Source organism: Oncorhynchus mykiss, chromosome 4 (genome assembly GCF_057628025.1).
Source record: "Oncorhynchus mykiss isolate SJ-2025 chromosome 4, ASM5762802v1, whole genome shotgun sequence".
Lineage (NCBI taxonomy): Eukaryota > Metazoa > Chordata > Actinopteri > Salmoniformes > Salmonidae > Oncorhynchus > Oncorhynchus mykiss.
In genome coordinates this window covers 13,041,976-13,052,433 of record NC_143025.1, presented here as the reverse complement: position 1 = coordinate 13,052,433, position 10,458 = coordinate 13,041,976, and the positions used below count along the sequence as shown (strand labels likewise).

Here is a 10,458-nt window from a genome sequence, read left to right as displayed (position 1 = left end):
GCAAGCGATAATATTGAAATGGAAGGAGTATCAGACCACTGCAAATCTACCAAGACCTGGCCGTCCCTCTAAACTTTCAGCTCATACAAGGAGAAGACTGATCAGAGATGCAGCCAAGAGGCCCATGATCACTCTGGATGAACTGCAGAGATCTACAGCTGAGGTGGGAGACTCTGTCCATAGGACAACAATCAGTCGTATATTGCACAAATCTGGCCTTTATGGAAGAGTGGCAAGAAGAAAGCCATTTCTTAAAGATATCCATAAAAAGTGTTGTTCAAAGTTTGCCACAAGCCACCTGGGAGACACACCAAACATGTGGAAAAGGTGCTCTGGTCAGATGAAACCAAAATTGAACTTTTTGGCAACAATGCAAAACGTTATGTTTGGCGTAAAAGCAACACAGCTCATCACCCTGAACATACCATCCCCACTGTCAAACATGGTGGCAGCATCATGGTTTGGGCCTGCTTTTCTTCAGCAGGGACAGGGAAGATGGTTAAAATTGATGGGAAGATGGATGGAGCCAAACACAGGACCATTCTGGAAGAAAAGACCGGAGACTGGGACGGAGATTTGTCTTCCAACAAGACGATCCAAAACATAAAGCAAAATCTACAATGGAATGGTTCAAAAATAAACATATCCAGGTGTTAGAATGGCCAAGTCAAAGTCCAGACCTGAATCCAATCGAGAATCTGTGGAAAGAACTGAAAACTGCTGTTCACAAATGCTCTCCATCCAACCTCATTGAGCTCGAGCTGTTTTGCAAGGAGGAATGGGAATAAATTTCAGTCTCTCGATGTGCAAAACTGATAGACATACCCCAAGCGACTTACAGCTGTAATCGCAGCAAAAGGTAGCGAGCGCTACAAAGTATTAACTTAAGGGGGCTGAATAATTTTGCACGCCCAATTTTTCAGTTTTTGATTTGTTAATTAAAAAAAGTTTGAAATATCCAATAAATGTCGTTCCACTTCATGATTGTGTCCCACTTGTTGATTCTTCACAAAAAAAATACAGTTTTATATCGTTATGTTTGAAGCCTGAAATGTGGCAAAAGGTCGCAAAGTTCAAGGGGGCCGAATACTTTCGCAAGGCACTGTATATAGGACATATTAAATTACCACATTAAGGTGACAGGCTAGCTGGCATCTGGCACCCATAGTGTGCTCTGGTTCATCCAATATCCTATCATCCACACAAATGTATTCAAATTCATGCTTTTTAGGCGCAGGGAAATAACATCAAACAAGGCAAGCAGCTAGAAACATTCAAACATCCTTTAATATTGGGTTTCTCCAAATGGATAAACAAACAAACAAAGCTTTGTAACAATTCTTCATCATTTGGAGCAACATACATTCCAACACGTGCAAACGGATGTTCTACAAATGTTGAACAGCACGTTAGGTGTTGGTTAACATCTCTTTATTGCAAAAGGATAGCAAGGAAGGGGGTACATTCTTTTAAAATGTTCATGATTTCTTCTTCGCTATAGTGGATAATGAACCTCTGTAAATGTACCACATACCAGCACTCTTTGACCTGTGAAATTGTGACCTCCAAAATGGCCCCAGAAAGTACATTAGAGAAAGGTAGTGCACAGGGCTAAGGTAAGTGACAGCAGAGGGAGGCTTTGAAACGCTGTAGGACTGTTCCAGTGACTGATAGGGTAGGGCAGCGGAGGGGTGATGGGACCTAGAGTGCACACGGGGGGTTGGCGAGGTCCTCAAACAAAGGCTGCTCTTCGATCCCTCGCGTAAACAGCTTGATCAACTGGCAATGAACTCTGGCAGGGCAGAATACAAAGAAAAACATTGTCAGGGAAAAAAACAAAGGCAGGAATTCAATTCAAATGTTGAAGACAGCACAGTGCAGAAAATAAACTTTTAGAAGTGTGTTATATTTCCATGTAGAGGGTTGCGTACCCGACTTCAATGGCAGCGTGGGGGAGGATCTCGCCGTCACAGTTCCAGCTGCTATAGGCAGGGCTGCAGCTGCAGGCCGGGTGGTCCCGGCAGATCTGGCTGAAGAGCTGCTTGCCGTTCTCCCTCAGGTCCAGCTCTGAGTCGTTTTGCCAGTGGCGTGGCGTGAAGCGGAAGCGCCGCACACGGTGCACCTCTACAAAGGTCATGTCAAACTGAAGGGGGGAGGAACAGAAGTGAGAAAGTGAAATCCCTGATACAGGAAAGTGGCGAGTTAACCATCTCATGCAACCACTGCTATCGACCCGGGTTGGAGTACCCACAGAAATCAAGAAACCATTGCAGTAGCCCCATCCAGTGTGGTTACCTGGTCGTCTTTGCTGGTGTGGCGTAGCAGGTGGCGCAGGAAGTTGAACCGGGAGCACTTGCGTACGAGGATGAGGTCGGTGGTGCCGTCAGCGAGGTGGGCGGCGGGGGACAGGCCCTTGGGGCTACGGGGACAGGCACAGCTCATACTGGCCGCGTTGATGGCCAGGAACTTCCCTCTGACCACCCCCCACCCCATTTCATATTCTGGGATAGAACAGAAACAGAGGTTGGGGCTTTGTGGTGAAAACATTGAGCAGGTTTCAGTAGAGACCCATGGCGTGTGGAGTTGAGGCCATATGTGCGTTCAGGCAGAGATACTGTACCTACCTCTGTCTGAGACATCTGGAGCAGTCTTGGATTCCTCTGGGGAATCCCCTGAATACAGCTGCCCGTCGTGCTGGCATATGAAGCACCTGGAAAGCAGGAATGGAGTTGGCTAGCCAAGTTAGCAATCTCCTTTGCAACATCTAGACAAACATGTAATACTAAACTACACAACAGGTGTACAGTGTTACATACCCAGCTCTACACCTGGTCTTGTCTCGCGGTGTTCCCAGTATGTCAGTTGCTGGTAGAAAAGACACAGCCCCTTCATAGTGGTGATGTGTCAGAAACGTCTTAAAACCTGCACAAAACGACATCATGCCATATCACTTGCAATGACAACAGACTACCACAACAGTAACAATGGTTGTATTTCCTAAAACAGCTAAAGCTACTCCTCTGACCCACCTGAAAAGTTGTATCTGGCTGGTCCCATCCAGCGTTTCCTCTCGCTGTCTGCCAGCACGTCGCCGTAGAAACCATATCCAAGCAGGGAGCTGGAATACCTCAAGAACGTGTTGTTGTGATGGACCGAGCACACGTCCATTGGCTGGGAGTCTCCTGTGAAGACGCCCCCCCCCAAGTCTAGTATGAGTGATCCTTCACAGATACTGTGTGTGTGGGGTACAGTGTCTTAAAGAGGTGTGATGACACACTATGTGCTTTTACTATTAAAAAAAACACACCTGCACACCCATCCACCCACCCACACTGACCTCCAGCAGTTTCATCTTATCTCAAAAGCTCTGAATAAGTAGGTCATGGCTGTCACTTGTTGGTCAGCTGAGTGTGCCATAGCGATAACATAGAAGTGTCTAACACGAGACATTTCTATTCACAATGAATCTCCAGGAATGACCTGGAACAGTGACAAAGAACGCTTATGCTACTAGTCTGTGCTGTAAACAAATGTCAGTTACACTATTTTTAAAGGCAATTTAATTGGAAGTGCTGTTAATATTTCAATGTAGATGACTGCACCCACCCACTATGACATGTAAAGCTGAGGTCACAGGGTCATTGATGCCGACAGTGGCATAGCAGATGCAGTCCGTTGAACCTGGATATCACACAAAACAAAGATACATTATGTTCCTGACTACACAGACAAAAGCTAGCAGTGTGTGTGTTTGTAATAATAATTTGGTGGGCGCTTATAATTGTCCTCTCTCATACATGTACAAGTGTGTACTAATATGCATGCATGTATTGGAAATGTTTTTTTTATTGCATATCCCAACACCCTTGGAGAGTGGGATCACGGCCAGGGTGTGTGTGTGTAAGATGGAAAAATGGAATGCGGAAATCAACACTGGTAGTGTACATGAAATGGACCTCATGGTTGACATTAGTTTATAAACTGAGCTATTGATAGCTTATTATGTGATCATTGCTGTGTAAACATAGTGATGTGTGTTTTTTAGCTGTTAGCTATAGCACATGCAGGAGCTACTCTTCCACATAAAACAAAATAGCTATAGACAAGAACATTGTTACATTAAATCCAAAATATTAAATATAAATAATCAAGACAAGACAAAAAGAGAGGAGAATGCTTGCAGATGGCATGTATAGAATGTGTACATGCATGTGCTTGTGAATGTCTGCGTGGGGCCTTGACTAACCTGCGGGTATTATGCCGATGCGGAGACTACAGGGTACCAGCTTCTCCTCCGGGCTGTTCTGGTCCACTCCGTTTTCCCTCTGTGTTCGAGAGACCAGGCCGTGAACTATCTCGCTGAACATGCCGTCCCCGCCCACACACACCACTCTGCATAGAGGTCAAAGGTCATTTAACACACAAAGGTCAGAACAACAAAACTGATATTTTTGTTTGTCGTTTGAGATTAATATACTTGACCGGGGGTGTTTTTAGTTCAACTGTGATTGGTTGAATATGATTTAGTGACGGTTGAGCTGAAAACCAGACTACAAAGAGGTCTTTAAAACAGACCTGTCATTACTATAGCGACAATGACATTAAGAACATCTCCATCCTCGACTCACCCATCATATTTCTTTAACTCCGCCTCTGTCTTCAGGTGGTCCCTGGCATGATTGGCATGCTCTGTAACTATGACAACAAATGACCAGGAAAGAGTTAGACGTTTGTCTTTCAAGTGCTTCTTGTAGTTGAGATACACACTTGAAATGTCAACATGAACAGGTTTACAATTGATTCATTTATATCGCATGCTGTTTTCCTAATTTGTTGCATAAATCGATATTTTGGACTTAGGGAGTAATCATTCACTCGCTTGGAGCAATATATCGACTAAGCATTTTCCATAAAGAAGTCTGAGATAGAGGAAGTCCTAAAGTACATTTTCTCTTCTCTAATTGTTAGACATTTAAACAATTTGTAGCCAAAGGAATAGTTTGATTTTATGTGCAAACATTTTCACACCCACCTTAGATTTTTATTTTATTTTTTACAATTGTTCAAATACTGTATCAATATCTTGATATCAACCCAAGCAGCTGTATAGTTAAATGCAATTCGTCAAAATGTGTGACTTTGACAAATGTCCAGTCTTTCTCTAGTCTGAGAAGTAAACCGGATGTAAAGGAATCCAGTATTCATCGACCATCATCCTTTCCAATGAGGAACTAGGATGATAGATGGCGGCCGTAAATTGTCATATTCCTGTGCGGCCTGAGAGAGCTTGTGCCCATTTGCCTACAGTGAACAATTTGACTTGGCCCATAAAGACTCATCTTTTATTAAAGCATGTTTAATGTCTTTGGCAGGAACTCACCAATCACGTCTGTGGAGATGGAGGCACAGGCGAAGAGAGGCGCGACTTTCTGCTCATAAATGCACTCGCCTTGCTGCTTGCCCCCATGAGGGTTGATGTACACCAGCAAATGCTTGGGTCTGCTAGCTGCAAAAAGTAAAGTGAAAGATTTTTCCCCAGATCAATTTCTAGGCTGTAGGCTGAGCAATAGTACTGAACAATTAGTGCTCTTTGAGGTCGGTTCGGTTTGATTTTTGAAAAAAGAATCACGGTTTTCAATAATGTATTTAATGCTTTAAAAAACAAAATAACTGCCAAAACATAGAAAATATTCCATTGTCTCTGTCAGGTCCAACTTGGTAGACATCAATAGAAAAACAGTAATTTCCTATGAAATCACATATCAGTTCCTTAAAGTAATCTCATCTCTGCTCAGGTAGTAGCAGTCAGCGAGCCAAAACTAACGTTATCTCTGTGCTCCCCATACTGTACTGTCTAGTAATTCTATTTAGGTAGCCTTCCTAAGTAGCTTATGTTGCAGAGCTGTCTGACGAAATCATTTAACTAGTTCTTCAAAAGTAGATAAGGCATACTTTCAAACTGTCTCTGTCCCTCTCAGCATTGTGTACATTCTGCCCTGTGTGCATCTAACCTAACATAGCAAGCGTAAAAGTGTATCCGTCCAGAGATCTGTATATAATGATGTCTCTGCCCTAACAATGGGAGCCGTTGTCAAAGGCAGGCGACAAGTTGAGGTCCAAAATAAGAACATAGAAACACATTGGGCTTATTTTGGACTGATGTTGGCAACCGCTCTGATCTCTGTCCAAAACGATAAAAAAAAACTGCCACAATTGGATTGTAGTTAATTATCATGTTTCTGAGCTGAACTAGGTTGAATATTTGCTTAATGAAAATGACAACTCCCTTCAGCCCCTTGTCCCACATAGTTTACTTGATTTCTGTCGTGAATTATTTAATTTCTCTCTAGAGAAATGGCACTCTGGGCTCACATTAAAAAAAAAAACTAGATTGAATTCAAGTAATTGAACAGACGGTCAATGAGTTGTTTAATGACCGGAAAAAATATGAAATGACGGTTAATCGCTCAGTACACTGATTAACAGAACAGAATGAAGGCCACTCATTTCTGAGTAAGCTTTGCAGCCAAACTTCACAAAACATATTCATTGTCAGTAATACTCAGCCATACTCAGTGCTGTGAGCTGCTCTCTGATGGTCTGGATCCACTGCTGACGCAGCGCCCCCTCTGAACAGTGGAAGGTGACGTCACTACACTGCCAGCGGTGCTGCCTTGCTCTCTCCACATAGGACACTGTGGAAGGGGGACGCGAAGGGGTGACAGGGTACAGAGGCTTAACAAAACTCAGGGATTTCACCATGAGGCCAATGATGACTTTAAAACAGTTGCAGAGTTTAAATGGCTGTGATAGGAGAAAACTGAGGATGAAACAACAACATTGTAGTTACTCCATAAGACTAACCTGATTAACAGAGTGAAAAAAAGGAAGCCTGTACCGAATACAAATATTCCAAAACATGTTTGCAACAAGGCACTAAAGTAATACTGCGAACAAAGTGGCAAAGCAATTCACTTTTTGTCCTGAATACAAAGTGTTATGTTTGGGACAAATCCAATACATTACTGAGTATCACTCTTAATATTTTCAAGCATAGTGGTGGCAGCATCATGTTATGGGTATGCTTGTATCCTTAAAAAAAGAAACGGAGCTAAGAGCAGTCTGCTTTCCACCAGACACTGGGTGATTAATTCACCTTTCAGCTGTACAATACCCTAAAACACAATGCCAAATGTATAATGGAGTTGCTTACCAAGAAGACAGTGAATGTTTGAGTGGCAAAGTTACAGTTTTGACAAGGTTACTTGAAAATCTATGGCAAGACCTGAAAATGGTTCTCCAGCAATGTTCAACAACCAAATTTGACAGAGCTTGAATAATTTTTTGAAAGAAATTGGCAAATGTTGCACAATCCAGGTGTGGAAAGCGCTTAGGAGACTTACCCAGAAAGACTCACATCTGTAATTGCTACCAAAGGTGCTTCTAAAGTATTTACTGAGGGATGTGAATACTTATGCAAATTATATCTATGCATTTAATTTTTCATAAATTTGCAACAATTTCTAAAACATGTATTAATTTTGTCATTATGGGGTATTGTGTGTAGATGGGTGAGAATTTTTATTTTAATCTATTTTGAATTCAGGCTGTATAAACAAAATGTGGAATAAGTCAAGGGGTATGAATACTTTCTGAAAGCAGTGTATATGGTAGAGACATGGTTTGGACTATAATTTTTCAGAAGGAATTCTCTAATGAATGGACATATGTATAAACCTTGAGTGAATTCATACATTTTATGGGTAAGCACACTACATATTGAATCCATTATCTGTAGATTGCTCTAGATGACCAACAATTTGTACCTGTGAATGCATATGGATAGGCTTCAGTCAGTTTCTGGGGCATTTTCTGCCACCTGCCATCATCTTTGGTCCCGCCATCCACATCGAGCTCCCGGACTGCTAGGATCTCAGACACGGACACGCTGTGGCTGCTACCTGTTAAACACACCAAATCAATCTGTCACAATGTGGCAGTAACCAGAGATTTACCCTTTAGAAATGAAATGTATTGGAAAAGCACACACACACACACAAAACAAGAGAGACAGGATCTCAAGCCCTTTTTTACCTACCCAAACAAACTTGGCTGGCTGTATCAATTACAGCTTGGATAGCTTCCTGCTAATAAAGTTAATGTGATGAGATGGGAGCTCTAATGGGCCATTAACAGTTTGATTTCAGCATTAGGGTGGAGGTAGTGTTGGACAAAGAAGGCAAGGAGGGGGAGAACCATTAGTGCTGTATAGCTGTTGACCGCTCCTGCCATAGAGAGCACTACTGATGGATAACAGAAGGGGATCATTTGGAGAAAGATTAGATCAATCACTATGGACCAAACAATACCATATTGTTAGGGCAACTCCTACATTAATGGTGCCTGTTATTACCACCATTTTCCTGAAGTCATTATCATGAGCCGATCCTGCATTCATTTGTTTTTGTGCCCACAGCAGTTCTATAACAGCTCTATAGGAAATCAGGGAAACATTAATGACCTTGTGAGACTTCTGTGTTGATCATTCATTAATGATAGAAAGAGTGGGAGGTCCCGGTGCACAGACAGCTCACAAATCCTCAACTGGTAGCTATGGCTGGGCGATAAATCAATATCAATAATTAGAGGTAATTACTTCTCTCAATAACTATATAAAACGTTTAGATTCATTTTTGATAATGTTGATATAGAATAGTTAGGTACAGCAGTCCATTTCACCTCTGTGACGCAGCAGGAGTGTGCAGAGAAGTGACAATATGCACAAGGAGAGGTATACGCCCACTAAAAACCACTTAGCACCTCAAGTGATGGAGTAGCCACTATTAACCACGAAAAATGAGTGATGTAGGCAAAAACAGTGGCAGTGATAGCCATAGTGAAGGAGAAGCTTCCAAACGAAGAAATTATTGATAAAAAGGGTTCAACTGTTTCAGTCATTTGGAAGTGGTTTGGCTTTTTGAAGTCCGACAGAGCAGAGCAATGTTCGGTGCAAATTGTGCCATAGACAGGTGGCTACCAAGTCTGGTAATACCACAAACCTGTTTCAACATCTGAATCAAAATCACTCTTTGGAACATGCAGGGAGTTTGAGTTTTTTGATAAAAGCCCCTCGAGCACCAGCCAATCTAGGGATGTTTGCCCGAAGCAGTCAACACTGACAGCGTTTATGCCCTACAAACCAACATAGACAAGACATCACAAATGCTATTATACATTGCATTGCTAAGGACATGCTACCAATTAGCACAGTCGAAAAGGAAGGTCTCAAGAGGCTTATCAATTTAATTGACCACAGGTGCGTGCTCCCTGGCCGAAAACATGGAACAATTTTCCTTCAAGTATAATTTTATGTGTAGCTCACATAATAAAAAAAGGTCAACTTTATTTAACTATGCAAGTCAGTTAAGAACAACTTCTTATTTACAATGACGGTCTATCGGGGAACAGTGTGTTAACTGCCTTGTTCAGGGGTAGAACGACAGATTTGTACCTTTTCAGCTCGGGGATTCGATCGAACAATCTTTCGGTTACTGGCCCAATGCTCTAACCACGGTTTGTTCAGGTTCATATATAAATATTGTGCTAATTTATTTGCCATATCGCCCAGTCCTACTGGCAGCTTCATTAAATAGTACCCGCAAAACACCAGTCTCAACATCAACAGTGAAGCTGCCAGTTGAGGACTTGTGAGGTGTCTGCTTATCAAACTAGACACTAATGTACTTGTCCTCTTGATCAGTTGTGCACCGGGGCCTCCCACTCTTTCTAGTCTGGTTAGAGCCAGTTTGCGCTGCTCTGTGAAGGGAGTAGTACACAACGTTGTACGAGATCTTCAGTTTCTTCGCAATTTTTCGCCTTCATTTCTCAGAACAAGAATAGACTGACGAGTTTCAGAAGAAATATCTTTGTTTCTGGCAATTTTGAGCCTGTAATTGAATCCACAAATGCTGACGCTTCAGATACTCAACTAGTCTAAAGGACAGTTTTATTGTTTTTTTTAAATCAGTACAGCAGTTTTCAGCAATGCTAACAATTGCAAAAGGGTTTTCTAATGATCAATTAGCCTTTTAAAATGGTCAACTTGGATTAGCTAACACGCCATTGGAACACAGGAGTGATGGTTGCTGATAAAGGGTCTCTGTACGCCTATGTAGATATTCCATTAAAAATCTGCCGCTTCCAGCTACAATAGTCATTTACAACATTAACAATGTCTACACTGTATTTCTGATAAATTTGTTTTTATTTTAAAATGGACCAAAAATGTGTTTTTCTTTCAAAAGCAAGGACATTTCTAAGTGACCAAAAAACTTTGGAACGGTAGTGTGTTTTATTTCTGTCCGCTACCTGTCTGCATACCCCAAACCTTCAAGCTGACCTCAAATGCAGTTTGTGTTGACTGAGAAGTCAACTTTTAAAGTACCCGTCCATGACCTA

The 10,458-nt window shown here is 42.0% G+C and overlaps 1 protein-coding gene across 2 annotated transcripts in view; it reads right to left on the bottom strand.

Annotated features, from left to right (window-relative positions):
- Positions 1 to 1,265: 1,265 nt before the first annotated feature.
- LOC110521313 (ceramide kinase) overlaps positions 1,266 to 10,458 on the bottom strand; it is a 24,449-nt gene continuing 15,256 nt past the window's right edge. The window contains exons 2-13 of one of the 2 annotated variants that reach the window (XR_016495099.1): positions 7,827 to 7,961; positions 6,573 to 6,695; positions 5,381 to 5,506; positions 4,629 to 4,695; positions 4,247 to 4,392; positions 3,607 to 3,681; positions 3,030 to 3,480; positions 2,817 to 2,922; positions 2,625 to 2,710; positions 2,296 to 2,501; positions 1,932 to 2,143; positions 1,266 to 1,792 (exon numbers count right to left, since the gene is read on the bottom strand). Coding sequence is in view for 1 of the 2 variants with exons in the window: in XM_021598796.3 (XP_021454471.1) it covers positions 1,702 to 1,792; positions 1,932 to 2,143; positions 2,296 to 2,501; positions 2,625 to 2,710; positions 2,817 to 2,922; positions 3,030 to 3,182; positions 3,607 to 3,681; positions 4,247 to 4,392; positions 4,629 to 4,695; positions 5,381 to 5,506; positions 6,573 to 6,695; positions 7,827 to 7,961 (1,526 nt within the window). In the remaining variant the exon portion in view is untranslated. The remainder of the gene's footprint in view (positions 1,793 to 1,931; positions 2,144 to 2,295; positions 2,502 to 2,624; positions 2,711 to 2,816; positions 2,923 to 3,029; positions 3,481 to 3,606; positions 3,682 to 4,246; positions 4,393 to 4,628; positions 4,696 to 5,380; positions 5,507 to 6,572; positions 6,696 to 7,826; positions 7,962 to 10,458) is intronic. The other variant, XM_021598796.3, reaches the window with a different exon arrangement.